Source organism: Natator depressus, chromosome 18 (assembly GCF_965152275.1).
Source record: "Natator depressus isolate rNatDep1 chromosome 18, rNatDep2.hap1, whole genome shotgun sequence".
NCBI lineage: Eukaryota > Metazoa > Chordata > Testudines > Cheloniidae > Natator > Natator depressus.
Genome location: NC_134251.1, coordinates 16,165,075 through 16,190,379, shown reverse-complemented (window position 1 = coordinate 16,190,379; position 25,305 = coordinate 16,165,075). Strand labels below are relative to the sequence as shown.

General features: G+C 48.8%; 1 protein-coding gene across 4 annotated transcripts in view; it reads left to right on the top strand.

The window, feature by feature from the left end:
- The window catches only part of DVL1 (dishevelled segment polarity protein 1), a 171,354-nt gene that overhangs the window by 84,888 nt on the left and 61,161 nt on the right, over nucleotides 1–25,305 (top strand). For all 4 annotated transcript variants that reach the window (XM_074975382.1, XM_074975381.1, XM_074975385.1 and 1 more), the window contains exons 3-4: nucleotides 15,695–15,816; nucleotides 25,153–25,265. In XM_074975382.1, coding sequence (XP_074831483.1) covers nucleotides 15,695–15,816; nucleotides 25,153–25,265 — 235 coding nt within the window. The remainder of the gene's footprint in view (nucleotides 1–15,694; nucleotides 15,817–25,152; nucleotides 25,266–25,305) is intronic.

Sequence of the window (25,305 nt, the reverse complement as noted above, 5' to 3'; positions counted from 1 at the left end):
TGCGTACCCCGCTAGCTAGGATTCCGTTTGTAGCCCTCCTCTTACCGATTGTTTACAACACCCTTTTGCAGAAGATGACGTTGACAAGCGCTGCGTTTGACTGTGCTGAACTATCAGTTGAAACGTCTGTGCCTGACCTGCATTGCCAATTGCAAATTACTTTTTTCATGCTAAACCCATAAAATTGCAATGCTTATCTGCCTCTCCTTGCCGCTAATTATTGGAGGAGGCTTATGTTAATCTTACTGTAAATTAATTGTTCACAGTTTAGAACCTTTTAATATCCCAGTCACTTGAACTGAATATATAATTTTGCATCCATGCATTTCAGACCTAGCCTCGTTACAGCTTTCTCTTCTGGAATAAGGATGTTTTTCAGCATGAACTACTCCAGTACCTGGCTTCCCACACAATGGATTTGAGCTGCCTTTGTTTCCTTTGCTGTTTAAATCACGTGTCTGCCTATAGCTAGGCTTGGAAGGGTTAGATTTTTATTGGTAAATGTCGGTGAACGTCAATTTCACCGTGCACGCATGCACTGATGAAAATGTATTTCCATCCCTGATGATTGAAATTTACAGACAGGCAAAGTAAGAAAAATGCTGCTCGTAAACTTGTTAGCGTTTGATTTAAGGCCATTTAGCTTATAGATTTTGACATGATGCTGACAGTTTTTTGTTTTAATAGTTATAAAGCTTTACCTTTTTGAATCTGTGTCTGCTGTCATTAAATTCTTTTTTTTCACCACCTGATTTCTCACAACAAAGAATTGAAATGGATAAAAGTAAAAAATGCTTAAAGAAGCCCATCATGTTGTGCAAATGTGAAAATTTAAATAAATGAAAATAGAAAACAAATGCTTAAAAATAAGCATCAACATTACCTGTTGAAAGTATTATTATTTTTTTAAAGTACTCTGCAAAGCCTACCTACAGCAAACGCCTTGACTCTCCCACTGAGTTGATTGTGATAACTGGGCTCTTCCACTGTAGTTCTTTTGGGTGGGTGGGTGGACATTCCACATCCTGGCAGAATGTTTAAAACCTGGAGCATTCGGCATACGTGAAGTAGCTTAGTATTCCCCTCCTATCTTTCTCCAGAGGCAGGTGCAACAGCTATTGACACTTTGAAGTTAAAAGACGAGTGACATTTAGAAAGTTCTGAGTTTCGTCTTTTTTTTTTTTTTTTTTAAATAACATCTGTATCATTATATTTGTCATAGGCAGGAGCTTTGATCTTGGCGTCACATGCTGGATTGGTTTCCATAGGCGATATCTTTAAAAAGAGGCTTTGCAACCCTTCAGCTGTTGCTTGTTTCCCCTAGCTTTGGAACTGTGCTCATTTATACCGGCGAGTCACAATCTCCGCTCCTGATTGGTGAACAATTGCATGCCTCCTGTTATGTTTGTCGTCCCACCTCCTCCATCCCTGCCTTGGCCTGCTTGTTTGTCTCATCCACTTGTTCCATCTTACGGGGGTTTTTTTTAGACTGTAAGTGATTTGGGCCTGTCGCTTACTCTGGATTTGTAAGACCCCTGCTCAGTGGGGCCCAACCTGCTTGGCCTTTAGGCACTAGCACAGTATAAAGGTTGTTAATATTAAATTACGTGCCCGTCTTTCATCTGCACAGTAAGAGGCAGGTCCTGCCCTGAAGAGCTTCCAGCTCAAATGAGCACAGCTGACAATGGGACCATTATCTCCATTTTATAATTGGGGGGCAGGTGGGTGGAGTGACTTGCCCAGCGTCACAGACAGTCCGTGGCAGGGGTGGGAGTCGAACTCTGATCTCCTGAGTCCCAGGCTAGTGTCTTAAGCGTAAGCCCATCTTCCTGACAAAATGTGTGGCCACTGAACGAAATGACGGGTGAAGAGCAGAGGCCAGGAGTCTGGCTGGATTTTATCACAAGAGACCGTTCTGCTACGGGCCTCAACCCAGAGCCAGCCAGCAAACTCTGAGTAGAAAGATTTCCCCCTCCCCCCTCCAGAACCACAAGGTACCAGGTGGGTGGGGGAATAGATTTCTCTACAGATCAGGACTGAACTGGATTGGCAGAGCAGCATGCGAAAAAGTGTGGGTGTAGGCAAGATCGTAAGGCCGGATTCTGCTCTCACCAGTTTTGCATTGATGCAGGACAGGAGGCGCGAAGAGCATGGACGTGAGAAGAGAAACGGGCCTTTAGGAGGGCTCAGAAGATTCCCATTCCCCAGAGGTTGGGAATGGAAGTGGGGCAGACAGACCTACCTTCTCTCCCACAGTGACAGGAACTGAGCTGTTGATTGGTGGGGGGGGGCTGATGAGCAGGGGAGTATAATCTGGTTACTGTTCCCCTCTGCCAGTCCCCGCCATCTGGAGCTGTTGGGTGAAATACCTGTATATTTATTGTTACAAAAATGTATTTCACTGCAGCCTGTTTGCAGGACTGGGAGCGACTCCGGGAGGGGGACATGACTTCTACATCCATAGCAGCACAAGTTCATGGACAATCTGCCAAACAGTTCAAGCACCAGAGAACGGATTCTTGTCCTAGCAGTGATTCTGTCCTGGCGATAACCCAGGAGGCCAAGCTACTGGTATTTCAGGCTTTCATAACTGGTGCTTTAAGTTCCCTCATCCCGTCTGTGGCGCGTAGTCTCATGGGATCAGCGTGCACAGGGAGTGAACAGGAGGCAGCCAGCGTGGGCTGGTGTAGCCGTTCATCTGTCATGAATACGTTAGCAGCTCATAGGGCAATGACAGAAGATGAAAGATGGGTTGGGGCCTGATCCAAAGTCCATTGAAATCAGTGGGAGTCTTGCGTCTGACTTCAGTGGGCTTTGATTTAGGACCCTTGTGCGTGTGTGTTTATCTACAGGACTTATAGGAAGGAATTGTCAGCTGGGCTGCTAAGAAAATGGATCGTCTTATGTATACGCCACTCACATGAACCTGTCCTCTCGGGCAATCTGTGGGAACCCCTGGGGATGAGTGTGTCGGTGTATTTTGCATTTAGCATTCTAATCCGAGCCATGATGCTACTTGTCAGCTGTATTTGAGGGTAAAGTGCAACCTCCTCCTTTGGTGAGCTAAATCACAAATCAACTTTGTTTGTTTTGCAACATGACTTTAAATTACATTCTGGCTCTCGCTTTGGTGAGGCTGCTTCTTAATCAGTTTAACATGCATGGTACACCCTTTGAAAATTAAAATAGATGCAGGCAAACTCCCAAACCTCAATTCCTAACCTCAGATGGTTTGCAAACAACTTTGTTTTTCAGTTGGTGTATCTGATCAGACGTTTGAAAGAGGTTTATAAAGATGTTTTGAAGCATGGAAGTTGCATTTAGAAGATGTGATGCTTTTTATATATATTTATATATATATCCCAATGTGCTATGAAGTACAATTATTCAAATACTCTTCTGTCTGTTTCTAGACTCCCCACACCCCTCTATATTCCTCCAGATCTTGCAGTATTCTACTAGCGATTTGTGTGACCCCTGACCAAGATTTTTCCAAAGTGGCCAGTGATTTTTAGGTGCCCAACTTGACCCTTTAAAGGGACCCTCATTTTCAGAATATTTTAGCACCCACCCTCTGAAAATCAAGCCCCTTTAAGGTGCACCAAATTCACGAGGCATTTCTGAAAATCTTAATCCATATGTTTTAGCACTCGTCTATATGAACAGTTAGACTGTGTCCTCCCCTTGAGCTGGGACATGTGGTTCCCAGCTCGTGTAGATGTACTAATTCCACTCGAGCCAGGGTGCTAAAAATGGCAGCGTAGCTGGGGCAACATGGGCAGCGGCTTGAGCTAGCTACCTGCGTGTACCCACTCCGACCCCTTGGTACGTGCTCTGGTCGCTAACCCTAGCTGCCGCATGGCTCTGCTCATATTTTTAGCATGTTAACTCAAGCAGCACTAGCCCGGGTCCATCTAAGTGAACGGGGAATCCCACCGCCCAGCTCAGATGTAGACGTGGTCTGAGTGCACAGCAAGCTGGGGTGTAAAGCCCCGATGCACTGGCGTGTTGTGTACAAACTGGCAGTGTGGTCCCTGCATTAGCAGTTGCCCGATTCCCATTTCAAAACCGAGCGACTCCAAGTGAGCTAGGGACTTGTAATGGGTGTTAGCGGGGTCCTGAGAGCTAGTTAGTGCGCAAGTGCGCTGTCGATTTACATCCCGGGTTGCCAGGCACTGACCGTTCCTCTCGACAAAGCCTAAGTTTTAACTGAATGTCAACCAACCAACCAACCCACATTCCCCTGAGCTGCTCTGTTGCAAGAAATGCCTCCCTTGATCCCTGGTCCCGCAAACCCTTCAACATGAGTCGGGGGTCCTTCCCCTTGATGCCAAGGGGACTGCTTACATGGGCAAAGTTATCCCTTTGCTCCGGGGTTTGTAGGATTGGGACCTTGCTGGGGATTTTGGCTGTGGAAAAGCCAGTGACAGCTGTGGGAGGGAGGGCGTGTACACACACGTACGTACACACACACACACACCCTGCAGTGCTTTCACAGCCTGGCCACTGAAGCTGGGAATTTGAAAAGAACTGGCCCGCGGGTAGCTGCCGATTCAGAACCAGCCAGGAGGCCAGCAGTGTGCATACGGTGGGTTGGCCGTTATCCGTGGTTTTTCGGAAAGCTTTGCAACATCTGAGAACAATTGGCTGAGGGACTGGTTTGTGATGAATCCAATTTCTGATTGGCTCTTAGTGAGGTCATACCCAGGTCTCTCTCTGGCTGTAGTATCTCGGTGCCAAGAGATAATGCTTTGTCAGTGGACCTAACTGCTTGTCCGTTGTATGTGCACTTCCAGACGCTGCATTGCAGGGCAGTTGCTATTGCACTTGTCCGGTCGAGTCGTGCAGCCTTGTGCCGTACAGGGTTGCATAGGAGACCTGGGATTGTTCGGCGATCGGTTGCTAAGAGCCAGTGTCTCTTAGTGCGTACTTGAGGCGGCGGATGCAGAATCTAAATAATCCAAACAAGCCGCTTCCTGCTGATTCTAATTTGTGAAAAGAAATGACAGCAGGACCTTTCTCTTCTCCTGTCAGAATACAAGCTCACGTGCTCCTCTGCTCTTGGCGGTGGGGGCTGACCCTCGTGCCCGTTTTGCTGGGAGAAATATTCTGGGTCTGGATTCATGAGGCCAGGGCGGGAGGAGGCGATTCTGCTCTACGGTGCATTGACCTTCCCCAGCGCAGCCTGTGTTTTCCAAAAAGCTCGGCGGACGGGGTGCGTGTTGGGTACATCTTGGAAATCCGGCCATTCGTGCCCAAGTGGGAGCTGCTGAGAACTTTGAAAACTGTCCCTGGCTGTGGGTGCGGAGCTCTTGAAAATAGGGTCTTGTGTGAGTCCACTTCTTGGTGGCAATTGCAAGATCCTGCATCATTTGGCCCCAACCTTCTGTATGTCTGTGGCCTTGTTTCTGTTCATACTCCAGCCGGCCCCAGTACCTACTTTTGTCCTCTCCATGAGCTTGGCATGCCCTCTTTGATCCTGTTTGCCAAACCCCCACCTCCCGTTCAAATCACTTTTAAAATCTCCCGGCTGTCGTTTTGCCTCGGGGGAGCGAGTTACAGAAATTTGAAATAACAAAAATGAAACCCCTAATTCAGGGGAGTGATTTCAGTTGTACACGTGCCTTTCCAAGTAACCGCACAATCCCGTCCTAGGGGTCCTCTCCCCTGTGCTCTTGGACCCTCCTCTCTTCCAATTTAGAAATGGGAGGGAGGAGGGATGGGGCTTGGATCCAGCAGGGATGTTAAAATCAAGGACAGAAGAGGAGCAGAAAGCGGCTCCTTGGGCCTTCCTGTCACTCAGGCAGATGCTAATGGTACAGTCACTGGGGGGACAGATTGGGGGTTAGGTGGAAAGATCAAAACTTAGTTTTGACTATTTTCTCCTAGATATCAGGCCACAGAAGTGAAACGGACACTGACGGGGGGGGGGGGGGGAAGCTATTCTCCCACTGATGAAAGCAGATGGTCCTGCCTACACTTACATGCCTCGTACAAGGGGCGAGGAGACCCCTAAGGCTGTGAACGCTGAAGCCCAGCTGTCTCTAGTCACTTTAGAGACCCTCGTTGTAGTCCGTTTCCCTTTGCTATATGTCAGAGGAGATGCAGGGCTGAGGAATGATGGGCTGATATTCTGTTTTAGTAGACACAGTCAGCGGCATGCGAACTTGAGCTCCTCCAAGCTTTGCAATTGAGGACGTTTTAGAGCTTTCCCAGACTTGTGCCAGGGGGTGGAGAGAAGAGTGTGTTCTTGAAATAAAAGTTTGAAGGGAGGCCAGATATTTTGCAAAAAATCTGGAGAAAGAGCTGAAGTTGGCGGGAAGAGGACTGCTTGATAGGAAATGGGATGATTGTTGGCGCTCTTGGCACCAAGTAGCGTGAGGATGACATTGTCTTTGCACCAAAGATCTCTTGAACAGACCGAGCGGTAGAGTTGGGGCCTGACCCAAACCCCACTGAAGTCACTGGGGGTAGGATACGGAGGCAGTGAAGGTCATCAAGCTAGATTAGAACATATGGACGTGCGTGTTTTCATCTGCCCCTCAGTGCCGTAGTGGGAGAGACCTCTGCTCTGCCTTGAATACAGATGGGCCCACGCTGAAACATTTCCCTGTGGATTTTGAGCCTGCCCAAGTGCAGGGATTTTGCTTCTGCCTGGTATATGAAATAGAAGCCACTGGCAAAAATTCAGAACCAGACCTGAGGATGAAATGAAATACATAGTCTCCTATCAAAACTGGAGGGGGAATATAAAGAGGAAGGAAGTTGTTGCTCCAACTGTAATTTGGTCAGGATACCTGGGTAAATTGTCCTATTATGAAAATGACCCAGGACCTTAACTAGCCACAGATGGTCAGGTCTGTGTTTAGGGTGGCCAGATGTCCCAATTTTATAGGGACCGTCCCAATATTTGGGGCTTTGTTTTATGTAGGTGCCTATTACACTCCACCCCCGTCCCGATTTTTCACCCTTGCTGTCTGGTCACCCTACCTGTGTTTCAATTCATCTGAAAGACCACTCCAGGTGCACAGCTCCTCTGACCGCAGCAGCCCGTGCTTGGCATTTGTTCTCTAGTTCCCAGGAGCCTGCCCCAGAGCCCAGTGAGGGATTGGTGACCGCAGTAAGCGCTAACCCCCAGTAATAGGTGTTTGCAGGGTCAGAGGGCGGCATGCTGCCTAGTGAATCCTCATCACAACTTGCCGAGTAGCTTGGGTTGTCCTTGGGGCAGTCTCCCGTCCCAGGCCCTAAAGTAAATCCCGTGTCCCTCATCTGCCTGGGCAGACCCGCATGTCTCTGGGGAGTCCTGTTGACTCTATCCAGGTGGACGGTTGGATCCCTTTGCGGGATCGATGCCCACATGGGCAGTGCTCCTGGGCATTGATTTCTCAACCTTTCCAGACTACTGTACCCCTTTTCAGGAGTCTGATTTGTCTGGTGTACCCTCAAGTTTCACCTCACTTAAAAACTACTTGCTTACAAACTCAGACATAAAAATACAAAGGTGTCACAGCCACACTAGTACTGAAAAATTGCTCGTTTTCTCATACAATTATAAAATCAATTGGAATATAAATCTTGCACTTACATTTCAGTGTATAGGATACAGAGCAGTATAAACAAGACGCTGTCTGTGTGAAACTGTAGTTTGGACTGACTTCGCTAATGCTTTTTATGCAGCCTGTTGTAAAACTAGGCAAGAATCTAGTTGAGTTGATGTGTCCCCTGGAAGACCTCTGCGTACCCCGAGGGGTACATGTTCCCCTGGTTGAGAACCATTGCTCCTCGGGACAATAGGCCACGTCTCTGGGGCTTTGCCTTTGGCAGCCAATGGAACTATGCCTTCGTATGAAATAATGAGTCTCTGCCCCTAACGAGAGGTGGAAGTTACGGCGTTGTCTGCAGAAATCCTGACTAACGGCTCTTCTTAATTAGGTATTTATGCATCTGCTATTCTCCCCCTCCGTCCTTGTCCTCAAGGGGGCAGAGATGCCAAGAGCTCCAACATTTCACACAGCAGAGCTGAGAGATTTAAATAAGACTTCTAATGAAGCTGCATGTTTTAGGTTCTCAGCCCAACGAGCTCAGTAACTACTGATGCAGAGTAAAGTGCAGCCGGCGTGAGAGCAAACTGTACTACGAACACCCCCACCAACCCAGCCCTCATTGCATCGTGGCCTCAGCTATGGGTCACCTTAACAAATCTCTTCCTCTGTTTTGTGGCCTGGGCTAGTTCAGAGGTTCTGCGGTGAGGCAGGCATTCTTTGTGTTACAGTAGCCAACGTGGTGCTAGGCCCAGTACAAACACATAGCAAGAGAGAGTCCCTGCGCTGAAGTTTATAGTTTAAATAATATGACACAGGGTGGGGTGGGAAACTGAGGCACGGGAGGTGAAGTGATTTGCCCGAGGTCACACAGAAGGTCAGTGGCCTAGCTGGGACTAGAACCCAGGTGTCCTGACTCCCAAGCCAGTGTGCTATTTGCGTCTCTGACTCCAGATGGGACCTTTGGACTTACATGCACTTGAGCGATCAGTTGATGGTGTACCAATAGATTTGCACTAGCTGACCCACCACTGATTCGGTGCACCTACAGTAACCCTGAGCCAGCATAAGGTTTTTCCTGGTGCCTATGCTAAGCTTTCAGGTGGGATGGCTGACGGGTGCATCCATTCAGGCATTTCATTGGATTGAGTCCCCTGTAAATTAACGGGGTAACTTAGATCGCTGCCCCCTAGTCACTCAATTAAATTGCTTTTGCCTCTGGTTGCCCAGTGCATTTTAATTGGTTAAAGGACACTTTAATTGGTTAACCTCACTAGTGTAGAGAAGTGCTGAGGAGTGAAAGACGACGTCGTGGCCAGAATATTGCATGATGGGCCAAATTCACCCTGGTGTAATGGAGTAGCTCCATTGACTTGATTAGAAATACACCAAGGATCGATCAGCTGTGCGAAGTCCAAGCCCACCCTTCAGGAGGTCATTTACACATGCCTAGCATGCAGAAAGAAAGGTGAGTCTTCCATCAGTGTTAACAGATCACAGGGGATACTCTTACCGTAGACTCTTGCTAAGCTTCACAGTATTAACCTGCATCCTCTGAGCCTGACACTGGGTATCACTTGTGCTGCTGTAAATCAGAAGTGACTCTCTAAAGTCAGCGGAGATACTGCAGCATTAACAGTGGGAGAGGAGAATCAGGCCCTTTCTGTAGCTCACGCAGAATGGGTAAGCTCTCCTCATCTCTCCACAGAGATTTAATAGCAAGTGCTGTGGTGAGATCTTAGCAATATGAGGATCTCACTGTGTTAATTCGTGAAACAGACTTTAAGTTAAATAAACATTACGTGAAGCAACAATTATAATTGGTTACACATTTATTAATTCTCACCCCTGTGAAATAGGCAAAAGAGGTTTAGGGTCTCCCTCATCAATCACTGAAATGCAGCCTTCTCTGGGGTGGAACACAGCAGCTGTTTCACAGTGCACAGGAACCCGCCGTGTAACCACACACGGCACAGCTGCAGTATAAGGCAGGAAATGAAGCAGGATGCTGTATGCAGTTGAAACTGCAGGGGGAACTTGATGGGCAAAATGTAATGATCGGAGTTGGCATTTGGCCAGGACGCTGGAGTTAACAACCCTGCTCTTCTGGAAACACTTTGAGAAGCCTATAATGCCCAAACAGAATACCAAGTTCTTTTTTTTTTTTTTTTTCTTTCAAAATGACCTTTTGCGCTACACTCTACCCCTCTAAGAGAAAGGGATGTGATTTATCTTCAAGCAAAGCCCATCAGATACTTAAATCTCTGCCTGGCATCGTTCGTCATAGGAAGAAATGATGAATCCTTAATGAGCTTTACAAAAGACAGAACAGATTTCCCTGCACCCCAATGCATGACACAAGCCCTTTGTTCGATCCCAGAGTGCAGATGCAGCAAACACTGTAACACCCTCACTTTGCTCCAAAAGTCCTCTTCCTTGTGCTGTCACAACAAAGAGCTGTCCCACTCCATTTGGAAAGCTGTTTTCTTACAGCATGTGCTATGGTAGCATTGGAAGGCCCCAACCAGATTCAGGACACCATTGTGCTAGGTGCTGTACTATGTGTAACTTTTCTGATTCCACTCCATTTGACCACTGTGGAAAGCCAGCTAGCCTGAGCCATTGTCTTAATCCAACTGCAGCTTGGTCGCCTGGGGCAGGTTTCCTTTCCTGCAGTAGTACAGCGGGTATTTTCCTGAAGCTCCTTCGTCGTATTCCTGTTAATTTGGTTTACAGCCATCAGAATATTGAATGACACTTTATTTCCCATGTTCACAAATGTGGATGTCTAGGAGTGAAGGATGAAAGATTCGGCGAACGGCAGAGCCTGCCTTACCAGCTGTCAGCCGACACGGATCTGGATAGCAAATGATTTTGTTTTAATAACTAAATCGCTCAAAGGCCTTTTGCTAAAGTCAGGTCATCCTGCAGGACCCTCGAGGCCCCAGATTGGCAGAGCAGCAAGAACGCTTTCTGAAGCCCTTTTAAACGGTCTCCCTCCCAGCTCATTTCAGGTGCTGCCAGACTTGAGGGATTTCCTGACACTTCCAATATCGTCAAAAAAGCTGTTTGAGTTTCACATCCCCCCCTTTTCTCCCCAAGGCTGGGCCATACAAACTCTAATAATCAGCAGGATTTTGCCTCGTTGCTTTGCAGGGCTAAGCCCTTCCCTTTAAAGATGCAAACACTTTTTGCATTTGGCCTTCTGCAAGGATTTCAAAGCATTAAAATGTTGATTCCTTGGGTTTCACTAGTCCTTGGGAGATGGTGTTATCCTTATTTGACTGATGGAGAAACTGCGTCACACACACTAGGTCATTTGTTGAGTGTCTCGCAGCAAATCAGGGGCAGAACTTGGGCTAGAACCCAGGAGTTCTGGCTCTCAGGTCTGTGCTCTAACCACTAGGTGATGTTTCCTCCATTAGGTAATACTAGCTCTAGCTCGGAGAAAGAGTTCTCAATTTTCTTGCCCCACTAAATTCAAATTTAAACAAAATTTTTGACCAGCTCCAATAATAACCTGTCTCCCTGCCTGGAGAGCAGCTATTTGATTTCTGAAGAGACCCAGGCTTAACCCCAGGCTCCTGACTGATGATGGGGCTGCCCTCTGTTGGCCCTTCTAAATCCTCTCGTGGGAATTAACTTTCAGTTGACAACTGACATAGTCACGACTTTCTTTCAGGCTTTGCGTGCTGGCCAACAGGAGGTACCAGAAGTTAATAGAGCGAGCTCGTCCATGCAGAGTTCCCAGTCAAATTGGGCAGGTTCTGGTAGGTGTGGGTCAAGCCACTGCATTGGTGGAAGGATGGAACAGGCCACTTGGCTAGCCCTCTTCTGTCTCTAATGGGTGGTGGCGTGGTCTTATGGTCTACATATAGGAATCAGGATCTCCTGAGTTCCATCCCACCTTGCCACTGACTACCTGGGAAGGGATAGCTCAGTGGTTTGAGCATAGGTCTGCTAAACCTAGGGTCATGAGTTCAATCCTTGAGGGGGCCATTTAGGGATCTAGGGCAAAAATTGGGGATTGGTCCTGCTTTGAACAGGGGGTTGGACTAGATGACCTCCTGAGGTCCCTTCCAATGCTATGATTCTATGATACCTCTGTGACCTATGGCAAATCTCTGAGGCACTGTGCCTTGGTTTCCACATCTGTAAAATGAGGCTAATGATATCTATCCTACCACCCAAGGGTGCTGCTGAGAGGCTAAGTTAGCTAAGAAAAGCACTGTATGTCCTTGTTTCTGCACCTCCACTGGGTCTGGGACAATCAAAGCAGCCTAAGGGAGCTGGGAACTCCTATCCTATCGAATGCCGATAGGAAATGGGTGTGTGGCCCTTCGTCCCTTTGAACAGGCCAGGCCAGGTGCACCATGCCTAAAATAGAGCCCATGGCTAACATCAGGCAAAGCTGACAGCGGCCTTCAGTGTGTGCACCAGAGCCCCAGGTGTTGTGCCACCTCGTCAGCACAATTAGCTCGTCAGGCCAAGGGCGCAGGGCTGCTGGGTAACTGACAGTCCCGGCTAAAATGTGTCACTTCCGTTTTTCTTGGGAAGTGATTGGTCTTGGTGTCAGCTCATCTCGGCCTCTTTGTTACGTGGCTGCACGTAATTAGGACAGGTGTTCCCCTCTGTGGAAAGTCTGGAGAAAGTTTTTTGCATCTTCCCACTTCAAAGCAAATGGCACTAGACTGGTCTGGGTAGCTCGGTCTGATTTGGGAGCGGGACGAGGTGTGAGGAGTGTTCGGGTCTCGTGTCTACGCCCAATTTCTTTTCTTCTTTTGTGTTCCTTGGTTTGATTCGTGCAGACGTTCTCCCCCGCAGAGGGATTCCTTGAGGGACAGGCCTTGCTCAGAGAGTCACCTCCGTCTCCATAATGCCACCATGCCTTCTAGATGCCTTCCCGGCGCTAAACAGATTCCTGTCGGCATGTTATTTGGATCACTCATGCGATGTGTCGCTTCCATATTTTTCCCCCATTGCTCTAGCTTTGGGTGATGTACGAGTCTGATGAGTAATATAGCTGGCTTCGAAGAACCATTTTGTATTCAAACTGCTCCTTTTTATGTCCATCTGTCTCTTGCCTGCCTTTTTCTATGATCTATTCCCCTTCGGGACTCCGTGCTGCCTGCCAGGATCACCGGTTTTCCTCCCCCGCACCCCTTGCACTGATGGCTAGTATTTACCCAAGAATTATATTAGGATTAGCCTTTGATAAATTAACCAATTACGGTCAAGCTCGTTTATGCTGTGTTTAGCTTTTATGCCCCGTTACAAATGGAGAGAGACTGAGACCTTTGGCCTCTCAGTGAGAGGTGATAATCTTAGTTGGTATTAGTGCATCTACTTAATTAAAAGATTTCTTAATCATGTTGTGTGGAGGGACTCGGGCAAGGGGATTTAGATGGTTTAGGGGATTGGTAATAGGATATGGGCCCCTTTGCCTCTAGGTGACTAGTTCAAGTGGAGCTCGTGGCCAGAAATGGTCGGCATCTCGTCTGATCAGCAGCCCATGTGAAAGAAATGTCCTCGGTGTCATTTCCGGTTAATCCGAATTCCCTGTCGCTGGACAAAATGGTACCGATGAAGCGAGGCTGACGGATGCTCTCTCACGGTCAAGGCACTGGATGGGACTTGGAAGATCCCAGATTAATTCCTGTTTCTGCCATGCACACCGTGTGTGACCCTTAGACAAGTCACCTCATTGCTCTGTGCCTCAGTTTCCCATCTGTTCAAGATGCCATTCAAACTGCCTTTCTCCCACCCTGGGTATTGTCTGTTTGGCCTGTAAACTCTTTTGGGGCAGTAGCTATCTCTTGCTGTGTGTATACAGGGCCGAGCACAACAGGACTCTGATGTCCTCCTTTCGGGCCTCGAAGCGTGACCACACTATAAATAAAATCTTGCAACAGGAAGAGTTTGCACAAGTGAACAAAAAATGGAACAGGTTTTCAAGCCTTTTTGCCTCCTGCGTTCTCCAACTGACATGTGGCGGCCTGGATAGTGTGGGACGAGGGGCTGTTTCCCTATCGTAATAGTAATTAATCAATAAATCTAATCTATATTTTAAAGCAAAAATATTGCTCCTATTTTTGCCCCTTCTGTTGGAAATAAAGTTGGAGCAAAACTGGACCCCTTAATCTGAAATCCCCAAACTTCAGGAGTTTGTTTTGAAATGGAAGCTGGGTCCAAACCGCTTCTGGTTTGATTCTAAGCGTCCTTTATCCAGCTATGGCCCCTTCCACCCAAGGGCCATAAATTAATTTACAAACATTAATTAATTAATTTAACCTCGCACCAGCCTGAGGGGAAAACCTGAGGTATGGAGAAATGAAGTGACTCCTTTATGGCTGCACAGAATCCCCAGCAGAGCCGGGAATTGAACCCGGATTATCTGATTCCCAGTTGTGTGCTTTAACTGTGGCTTTCTCCAACGCTAGCAAGGTTCTATAAAGATGGAAGTAGCCCTCGCTTCACCTGGCTCTACCAAAAAAAAAAAAAAAAAAAAAGTGTGTGTGGTGATGGGGAATAGACTGAAAGACATTGGCCTCCAAAACCTTGGAGAATAGGGAAATGTAGATACGAGACAGCTGGATAAATCAGATTTGGTTAGTAGAAGTCTCCAACCAACTTCAAACATCCTCCAGTGTCCCTCAACATAAGACCCTGAGTTAGGAATGAGGGAAAAGAGGGGAACCCATTTGTTTAGCTCCAGTGTATCCATTACCTGATTGACTTACTCTCAAAGGGCCTGATTCTGCATGTGTAAAAGCCCATGGGAGTTTCATCCGCTGAGTTTGGTGGAACAGGACTGGACCCATGTGTCTTTTGTGTAACCCTAATATCCCTGCTATCCATATACACGAGGCTTCCTCCCGTTGATAGGAAGTTGAAAATAAGAAGTGGCCATGTGGTGGGGATCTGCAGAATTTATACACCTTTGTAATGAGAATGGAATGTATAAGCCTCCGACACACCGGGCTGTGTCTAGCTGCCTGTTTGTGGTGAGAAGATTGATTGCTGTAGCTTTTCTTCAATTACCCGTTTTCACATGAGCGTTCTACGTTGAGTCCTTTGCATCCTTCCCCACTCCCCTGACTGGCTGCCTGCCAGCAGCCTGTAGCTTCTGTGAATGCAGATGTCAGTATTCAAGGGGGTTTGAACGCAGTCGTTTATAGCAACATGGTTTTACAGAAGGTTTCAGGCCATTATGGACTACTCTGTGCTCACAGCCTGTGAAGCAAAAAAAAAAAAAAATAAATGTCCCGACTCTTCAGGGATCCTCTGGATTTTTAAACTGACTGCCATTTGTTTCTGCCTGTCTGAGGATTTTATGGCACTGTTGAGGAATGACCTTGATGTTTATAATGGAAATGGGCCTAAATCACAAAACTCAGACCCAGCTGGGGATTTCAGGTCTACCTCCTAAAGTTCCCAGGTGTTCAGGCAGGGGATTTTTGTAAAAAATAAGGACTAGCCATGGAATTGGATCTGGACCCAGATTCCCCTGTGTTCAGGGGTGTCTGTGTAACAAACCATGGCTGTGTGCATACAGCCGGGATCCAATCCTCAATCTTCAGCACTTCTTGCCCAAGTGCCTGCCATGGGAACTGAAGGAGCAACTCCTTGCATTTGGGCCATGTGATTTTGCAGGCTTTGATTTTCCTTGTGAGCATGGGGGGTTGATTGAACCCATCGGGTAAAGCGGTCACTGAAGGCAGGGCGTTCTGCAAAGTCCCCCAGTGCATTCATGTGCATGCGTTTCCCAAGGGTTCCTGAAGGCCTGGGAGGATTCCAGGGGTTTTGTTCAGTCCTGGTGACCTGCTGAGGGTCACAAGTTTCCTTCTGCAACGTCCTTTGAATTTCCTAAGTCTCTCAAAATGTGCTCCCTGCCCAGCAATGTCGGTCTTGCTTTGAGTCAGCTGCAGGTTTGTGGGTCTCATAAGGGCTTTGCACAAATCCCTACAAGTTCCAATTTCACATTCGGACTCAAAGTGATCTGGCTTTTGTGAAAGGTTGGCAAAGAGCCATCAAAATCCAATGCCAAGCAGTTCTCTCTGCCTCTAATTTATCAAGGGGGCAGTTGAGCACCTTACATCAGGGCATGGAAACCTGTATGGGTGTATCTAATTCTCCCTTTTATTCTATTGCAGCTGGTCCTGGCTGAAAGCTCCCACTCCGACACGGGCTCCCAGTGCGCTGAAAGCCACACGGACCTCCCTCCTCCCATCGAGAGAACGGGTGGCATCGGAGACTCACGGCCTCCTTCATTTCAGTAAGGCCAAGCTATTCTTTCTAATCAAGGGATGCAAAATACTTGCCTGGCTCTTCCCCCACCTCTCTGCCTTGCCCTCCCCCAGCACTCAGCACCCTGTGTTAGGTGCTTCCCACCTGTTTTGTTTTATTGTTTTGATATTGCTGTGCTCATTGGGGAATAAAAGGGGGGATGGGAGGGAAAAATGTGATCATTCGAGTGAGATTATCTTATTGCTCGTCATTTCGAAACCCACCTTGCGGGGGAGAAGGGGAGGAATGTAAACGCTTTGGGTGGCATGTGGATGACAACCTTTTATTACCGTGTGCCGTATAATTATGTAGCATACACAGGCAGCAGAACGTTATGATAAAGAGCAGCAATTTGCTTAAGGAATAATGCTCCCCACGCTATCACCCCGACTGTATGGAATGCAACGTGCGTTGGTGGAATAGCAGCCTAGTTACCTGCAGCTCTACGTACAGGGCCAGATCCTCCCAGTGTAAATCTAGAATGACTCCCATTGACTTGAGTGGGGACTGAGAGCAAGATCCAGACCATAGTGTGTAAGTACCCAGTGATCCTTCTGATCTGTTCCAGGGAACAGCAAGTATTTTCCCTCAAAGGCTAGCTGTGCTTGAGAGCTGAGATTCTGCCCTGTAGTTTTAGACTGGGGCCTGAACTGAAACCCCAGATCAGTGCAGTCCTGAATTTGGGATCTGCATTTTGCTATTGGTTCCTTTTCCTGTAACCCAGTGAATCCAACTCCCAAACCCAGACTCAAAACTGCCACCCTGTGCACCAGTCCTTTGGGGTGGTTGGAATCTGGATATGAATCTTGGATCTCAGGCCCCTCACCATTTGTCAACCGCATGAATTATTCTCACTTCTGATGTGCGTATAAGTGCTCGACAGGTTAAACCGATGGGAAATCTGATGCACGGAGAAGTTAAGTGGCGTTTTCCCCAAGGTCAAGTTAGTATCAATATCAGGACTAGAAAGCAAAGTGCCAGAGTCCCAGACTCATGCTCTAACCACTGAGCCACACTGCCTCCTAGAAGTGCGACTAGAACCCAGGAATTCTGACCCCTCTCCCCACTTGCTCTGACCACCAGACCACTCTGCCTCCCTTCAGAAAAACAGAAGCCATCAGTCTCTAGGGCTGTCAGTCCCAGGTTCACCTAGCTCAAAATTCAGTGCTGTTTCTCTTGCTATATTAACCAATCCGGCCTGATCAAGTGAACCACCCGCTGCATGAAACCCTTGTGTTTGCCCATTTTATTCGCTTGGAAGCCAAGTGAGCTCTCAGTGCCTCTGGCCTCTCCTTGTCCCTGGCAGCCCAGATGCCCTGTGCTCGGTGCATTGATGCTGATGCCGGGACATCTCGCCACTTCGCTTCTTGGACAGGCTTTGTGCTGCCAGGCCCGAACGGCAGGCAGCCCCTGGTGCAGAGGGGTTAACAGCTGTTCCATTTGTTCCGCTGCTGACCCTGCCCTTTGCATTTGGCTCCGCACTGGTGACATTAACAGGTTCCCAGTAAGGATGCAGAGGGGGAGCCGAACCCCAATGCTTGTGAGCCAGTGGCTCAATATGCAGAGGCAAACCCAGTGTCCTTTCCTGCTGTTCTCACGTTCCCTCCTCCTTCCCCAACCCCTGCTTTCTGGGATGTCTGTTGCCTGGGCGAGCCCGTTATCTGGGCGGGGGCTAAGCACCAAGCTGCCTTCTGGAGGGGAGAAGAAATCCCGGGGAATACTCGCCTGGCCTGCGTTTCTTGCCAGGGTTATGCTGCCCTCTTGTGGCCAAGCTTCGCTTTCCCGGTGGGCGAGTAGCCCGTACAATTGCAGTCACATGACCTGCTAGCATAACTAGTTCTTTTCTTCCTGACCTATATATAGAAGTATGTGCTGGTTTTAGAACGCTTTAACTGTGCCTTTAAAAACACCCCCTCAAACTCGTGGCACAGGGTCACGTGTGCAGCAAGCTCTGTTTTTACCCCCGGTGTTTTAAAGATGCCGTTTTATTCAGCTGTGCTCTTCCATTGCGCCTGCTGCCATCTGTCGAACTCCCAGAACTTTGTCAATGGGGCGTCATGCTTCCCAGCGCCCCTCTGTAGTGTGGGGCACGGGTCACTTGCTGGAGGATTCTCTGCTCCTTGAAGTCTTTAAACCATGATTTGAGGACTTCAGTAGCTCAGACATAAGTGAGAGGTTTTTCGCAGGAGTGGGTGGGTGAGATTCTGTGGCCTGCGTTGTGCAGGAGGTCGGACTAGATGATCATAATGGTCCCTTCTGACCTTAGTATCTACGGATCCCCATTTCGCAGCTGGGCAAACTGAGACACGGCGAGGTGACGTGGCTTGCCCAAGGTCTCTCACAGTGAGTCAGGCAGAGAAGCCGGGAGGTCCTGGCTCCCAGGCTTGTGTTCTGACGACGAGACAACACTTGCTGTCGCTGCACATGGAGGCGTTTAGCCATCTGGCTGAACAAACAGCAGCGTGGAGAAATCGGGGCTGGAGAAGAAATGCAAGCGCTTGGCTTTCTTGGGCCAGGGGAGCAATGGGCTAATGAGGGTCTGGTGGGGCGGGCGGCAGTGGGTATACGTGAGGAGAGGGGACTGCCAAGTGTGTGGCCCATCGTTGTGTACGCCTGCTCCTGCTGCCGGGAGTGCTGGCCCTGGCGCGGGTTGGCCTCGGCAGACAGGGAGAATGCAGGAACACTGGCCAGCCGCTGAGGACAGGGTCCTGGGACGCAACGTGGTGGGTTGGCTCGAAGTTGGTAGACGAGTTGTTTTAAAGCCCGAGTTCTTCCCCTGGAGTCGGATGAGAGATTTGCGGTTCAGTTCAGTCGCAGCCTGTAATTGACAGATCTCTGCACTTGCACTCCGCCTGCTGGCCTGGGATTGCCCTTTCATCCCAGGCCAGCAGGCCTCTGCGAGGGGAGGGCTTTTTAGGGTAGGAATTGCTTCCCCCGCCCCTCGATACCTGTGTCAGTTCCTTTTTCTATTTCGTAGTCGTAGATTTTAAGTATATTTTAGTATAACTGCCGCTGGCCCGATGTCTACTGATTCTCTTCTCCCTCCTTTTTCTGGTGGTGGTTGTATTTATTAATTGCATCACCCAGGGGCCCCGACTGTAGATGAGGGCCCCAGTGTGCGAGGTGCTGTACAGTCACAGAACAAAGACAGTCGGTGCCCCAAAGACCTTACGATCCAAGTATGAGACGAGAGGAGATGGATTCAAGTCGACAGACGGGTTGGCAGGCAGCACGACAATGAGATAATACTGGTCAGAATGATAAACAACACACCAGCTGCCGCCTCGTTGCTGTAGGGGTTTTTTTGTCCTATTCCCAATCTTTGGATTTATTTTTGGCTGGATTCAAAAAGGTATTTTTTCTGATGCTTTTCATCATATTTGAATGCAGTTGCTTGGCATCACGAGCAGCTCAGTGAGGGCAGAAATAACACGTTGCTTTTGTGTGGTCATAGTTCAACTGCCTGGTGGACAGTCCAGTGGTTAGAGCTCTAATCTACAACTCAGGAGAGCTGGGTTCAATTCCCTGCTCTGCCACCGACTTCCTGTGTGAACTTGGGCAAGTCACTTAGTCTTTCTGTGCCACAGGGCTTGTCTACACTACCGCTTAAATCGACGTAACTTACGTCACTCAGTGGTGTGAAAAAGCCACCTCCCTGAGCGGTGTAAGTTAGATCGACTTAGCGTGGTGTGGACAGCGCTCTGTCTGTGGGAGAAGCTCTTCTGCCTCTCATGGAGGTGGAGTAATTATGCTGAGCGCTCTCCCGTTGGCATAGCCTGTCTTCACCAAACGCACAACGGTAACCCTGCCCGGCTTCACGGGGTGGGCTGTGAGGAGTAACACACTAAAGATTGTGAGGCACTCGGATACTGTGGGAGAGGAGGCTATACAAATCTGATTAGAAAATGATCACCTCGGAGCTTTGTCCAGAACCTGGCACTACAAGCTGGGATCGCTTACTCAGAGGGTGTAGATTGGCATCGCTCCAGTCACATCAATGGAACAATGCTGATTTACCCCAGTGGAGGGCCTGGCCCAGTATCCCTGCCCTCACACATCCACAGTGTGCTCCTTTCATGTTGGCAAGCAAACCCGACCTCCCAGCAGCGAGAGAAGAAACCAGCAGCGTTGCACTTCCAAGGTAGAGATTTCTCGGGCAGCCTTTGAGTGTCCAATCACAGGTGATGCTTGGTAACTGCCTGTACTCACTAGATGGTGCTGCTGAGGTTGACTGATGAAGGCCTGGAAAACTTGCTGATGCCCATCTTTGTTTAGGGACAAAGGAAGGGAATATCTTCCATGAGGAATCTTTCTTTTCTCTCCTCTCTCTTCCCCCCCCCCCCCCACCGCCCCGTGATAACCGGACCCAAAAGAGAAAAGCATCCCAGGGGGGATTGTGGCTCAGGACTGAGGCATGGTGGCACAGCTGGGGGGCGGGGGGGGGCGTGCAGGACCGTAACAGCAGGAGGAACTGTTGGTCAGAACTAAAACACCTCGGCAAAGTGGCATTGGGGGCCCACTTACTCAGGTTTGGAAGCTGCTAGCGTGGTCCCTTCTGAATTTCTACCCTGAGGAAAGTCCATAGAGATCTTGTGGGTTTCCGGCTCGCTTTCAGTCGTCCCCATGTGGGTTTGAGTGAGGAGGATTTGATGCAGCCTTTGATTGTTGTCCTGGGTTTCTCAACATGGAAAGAGAGAACCGCTGAGGCACCAGCCTTTTCCCCTCAAAGAATTTTAATTTTTACAGCTCCTGCGGAAGAGAACTAGCATCAGCGCCGAGCAGCGTGCTTGAGTCTCTTGAATTCCCTTGTCCTGCGCTTTCTGTTTGAAGTGTCCGGCTCATTCTCGCAATAGAGACATGCACACATGTGAAACTGGCAGGGCATCTCCTGTGTTTCTTCAGCCTTAATGAGAAGCTGGGGGATTCCTTCCGCAGCATATGCTGCTTGAGCGATTTCTGGCAGTCAAAGATCAGCTTTAAGTTATGCACTGTTTTTACAAAGCTTGGTGTTTTGGTCGACTTGGTACTGCTTTTGTCTCTTTTTCTCAGCGTATGTCCCGGTCTGCGGCGTAACTGCCGAGATCTGAGAGGCACCTCTGTAGATTATTGCTAGTATTTAGCATTAACCATCTTTCATCCCCTGGTCTGAAAGCACTGTGCACAGCTGGGTAAACATTATCTCCCATGCACAGACTGAGAAACAGAGGCACGGATTGATTAAATTCTTCTCTTGAGGTAGTGGTAGGATTGGGATAGAACTCAGATCTCCAGAGTCCCAATCTGGTACCTTATCCACTGTACCACACAGCTCTGTGTACTATGGTAGTTAAGAGCAAACTCAAACAGTGCAAAGTTTTCTGTTCCTGTAAGTATCCAAATGTTAGGATGCTTCTCTGAGCCTCTTTGATGCATGTAAAGGTTGAACTGGTGGCCAAATTTCATTTGGGGACCTAATTCCCTTCCCCATGGAGCATATTGGTGGGGGCTAAAAGGAATTTTTGCCTCTTCCTTGGAGCATGGAGCAGGAGCCGTCTGTTGTTGGATGGGCGTATCTTCCATGTTCAGTTCCTTGTGATTCCAGGGAGAGAACACTGGGCTCAGACCGGTGGATTTCAGTCCTCCTTTCCTCTTGATTTGGGTGGGAAACGGTCTTGTGATTCAAGCACAGGCAGGGATTCCTGACCCCTAGGTTCTGTTCCTGATTGTCACAGACACATCCTTTAACCTCACTGTGCCTCAGTTTCTCCATCTGTAAAATGGGGATAATACTTGCCTATTCCATGTGGAGATTATGGGGCTTAACTAGTGTTTGCAAAATGTCTGAGCGCCTCAGCCGGAAGCTGCTATGGAGGGGCTGAGTAAGATTAACCTGTTTCATTTAATGGTTTCACCCCAACTCACCATGGTATGGAACATAAAACAGAAACCCCCAGGAAAAGAAGGAAAATCATTGTTAAATAGGTGCCCATATGATTAGCTTTTAACCCTCTTTTAAGTCCTCTATACACTTATTACACATACACTGTTCAACTCCCTTGATGGTCTACAGTAGTTGTATAACAGTTTTGCCTTTTGAATCCATGTAATCAATAGAGCACTTCCATAATGTCATTAACTGTATCCGTTTTATTGCATTCTCTGTATGCAATTTATCCCCTCTTGACCTGCTATTAGACTAGAGAGATCTATTCAGTCTCTGATAGGGGCAAAGTGGCGAGTCAGTGTTGGAGCATGTATTGCTGAGATGTAACTAGTGTGATTTTTTTTTGTGTGTGTGTGTGTGTGTGTCCCTAAAACAAATATTTCATGTTTCTGGACTGTCATTCAGCATGTTGGTGGCAACAACGGTGTTTTCTAGTGGTTCAGACAAGGACCTGGGACTCGAGAGATCTGGGATGTATTTCTGGCTCTCTTTTGAGCCCACGTTTTAAAATATGGCCTCTGATTTTGGGTGCCTCCGTTCTTGCATGCTCAACTTTAGACATACTGCAGCAGGGCCCAATTTTCAGCTGTGATGACCCCCCTCCCCCATCTCCTGTTGAGGCCAACAGGAGCTGCCAGTGTTCAGCACTGCTGGAATTCAGACCCTACTGTAGGGTGTCAAAAATTGGATCCCCAAAATTAGCAATTACTTTGTGCCTTATTTCATCTATTCGTGAAGCAAGGATGTTCCATTTGAGATCCTTGGTGAAAAGCACCCCAAAATGCTAATGCAGCAATCTGAGGGAAGCAAGGGGAGACCTACCAGTGGGACCCTCAACCAAGACTCTGAAGGGTTCGATTCCCAGCTATGCCACAGACACCCTGTGTGACCTGGGCAAGTCTCTGGGGGTACATCTACACTTCGACATCTACATCTAGAGGTAATTTGTCTCCTCAAACTGGAGTTTTAACTAGTGTGGGTATGTCTTCTCGGCTGGAATGTACAGTGGTATGGTAGTCCGGTGGAATGGCAGTCCAGTTCAAAGTGTAGACCTACCTTTAGACTCTGCCTCACTTCCCCATCTATAAGAGGGGGAAGATACGGCACTTTCTTATCTCCTGGGGTGTTGTGAGAATAAATCTGTTGATGACTGTGTGGAGCTGGGATACTATTGTGATGATGGCCATCAAAGCAACTGCTTAGACACACATGAAATGTAACTCTCCGCTTCATGGTGTGCCCGCAAGCCGGGGCTGCTTGTTTGTGGGGTGGGTATCTGAGGTGACTGCGAGCAGCGACCCTTTCTCAGGGAAGCCATTCCAGCCCCTAGATGCACAGTGGCACATTGCTACGTCTTTTCCTGTTCTGTCGGCGTTTTCAGGAGCTACAGGTCAATTTCCCCAAATCAGTCCATTACAATGAGCTGTGGCCTCTGGGAGGCTTTTCCTACTGCCTTCCACATGAGTGCTCCCGTGCCGTTTATGAAACGTAAGAATGACAGAGCCCCATAAAACATATTGAGCCTGAAGGGAGATGTATACAGCCAAGCTACTGCTGTTTGGGGAGCCGGGGGGAGCTCATCCCCCTCTGCCCCGGCCAGCTTCACTTTGGCATTTCCTCAGCAGTGGTCTTGAAACAGACGGTTGCTCGTAAACAGGGTTACATGCACAGTGCTCTGTAGTACAGCCCCAGTGATGGGCTAGCAAAGGCTGCAGTTTGGCTCAGTTATTTAAACCAGGGGTCATGGGCAACCTTGCTTAGCTGTATTGAGGAGCAGCCCCCTGAAGGCTGGGAGTAGGGAGCCAGTATTGCTCCCGTTTTTAATAGATTCACAATGTGGCCTGAAGTCTTAGAGGCCGAATTCTTCCCTGACTTACATACCAACATTTCCACTGACAATCTGGGCACTGGCATATTGGTGGAGTGGACAAGTGGCTTCTAGGGGCACTGTTGCAGAAGAGGGAAGCGGAGGGCTTTCAGCCGCCCAGAGATATGGGGAGGGTAGGGCTTTGGCTTGGTTAAATCCCAGCTGGCCCCTTTTCCACGCTTGCCCCTTGATGTTGTTCACCCAACAAAACCTGACTCCCCCGCTCTCTCCCTCGTGCCCCGATCCAGCGGGGAAAAGGCAGGACATGGTGGGGGAGGTCAGGCTATGGACTGGTGGAGGAAGGAAGAGGGTCTAGGGTAAATTGGCTGCGAGGAATAGAACGTGAATCAGTGCAGTGGCTGGGGCCAGTACTTCGGAGGGAATCTGCACGGCTGAATTCCAATGGGGGTCCCTGAGGTACCGTAAGGATTGGAGGAGGACACGGTGTTGTCAGGCAACCAGCCTCCTCTCTAATGTGGCAGTGCAGCCCGGAGTGACTGCGAGTCCCAGCATGCTCTAGGCTGCTTCCTCCGTTCCTTTGTTTCTCAGCAATGAATTCTGGGGTTTGGGGTCTTCCTAGGCTGCAGGGCTGCCATAAAGGGGGCTGTGCTCAGTTGTGGTTTATGCCCTTAGCAAGCTGCTAACTCCAAACGGGGCGTTGCCATAAAGGTTGAGGACCCATGCACTGTGTGACTGAGCCCTCAGGATGGTGAGCAACATGGCTCATGAGACTCATGGCTACCCTAGGGATACCTGAGAAGGCCAGCGAGTGTCTAGCGCTCCTTTCAGAATGACCCCCTGATAGCCACTTCTCCAGAGAAACACACCGCTGGATTGTCAGCATTACTGGAGTCGCTCAGACGTACTTGTGACTGTCTCTAGGATCCTTGAGCTGCGGAGAATATTGAGGGGCATTGGGAGAAAGGCAGTTGTGTGTTCAGAGGTAAAAACGTGTGTGAGAACGAATGACCCTTTCTTCAAGAGTCCCTGCACTATTTTCTCACCTGAGTTAGGCAGGCCCGAGGCGCGTTTGTGCTGCCTCCCTGATGGTCAGGCTCCTGTCCTGGTGCTGTTCAAATGTGGACTGGAGTCTCCAGCTGCTGTGTGAATGTGTAACCAGTCAAAGCTGCCTTCCCGCTGGCCTCTCCAAAGCGTGCCGCGGATCTGCTAAGATTCACGTGAAAACAATCCCCTCGCTCATCCCACCATCAAGGTGGTTAGACCGTTGGGACCACAATCTAAACTAGAGGGTCTGAGACTGCTTTGTTCAATGGGAGGATGATGCTTTCTGGGCATTCCCAAGGCAGGGAGACCAATCTGTCCCCTCATCCTCTAGCTCAGCACCGGGGATGCCCTCGCGGAGCAGTCTGTGGGAAGCTTGCTCTGCTGCTCTCTGTGTTGTATCTGTCCTCTGTATTCATTCTCTGGGGCTGTGAAGCCAGCGCCCTTCCTGGACACTAAGTGCATTGGCAGGTTTGTTTTTAGTGAGGCGGTGTGTGACCCCTGACTGTCTTCTGCCCCCTTGTCTCTCTCAGCCCGAATGCTGCCAGCAGTCGAGATGGACTGGACAACGAAACAGGAACGGAGTCGGTTGTTAGCCACAGGCGAGAGAGACACCGGCGGAGGACCAGGGAAGGCCACGAAGACGGTAAGCCCCACGGCCCTTTTATCCATCTACGGCATCATTC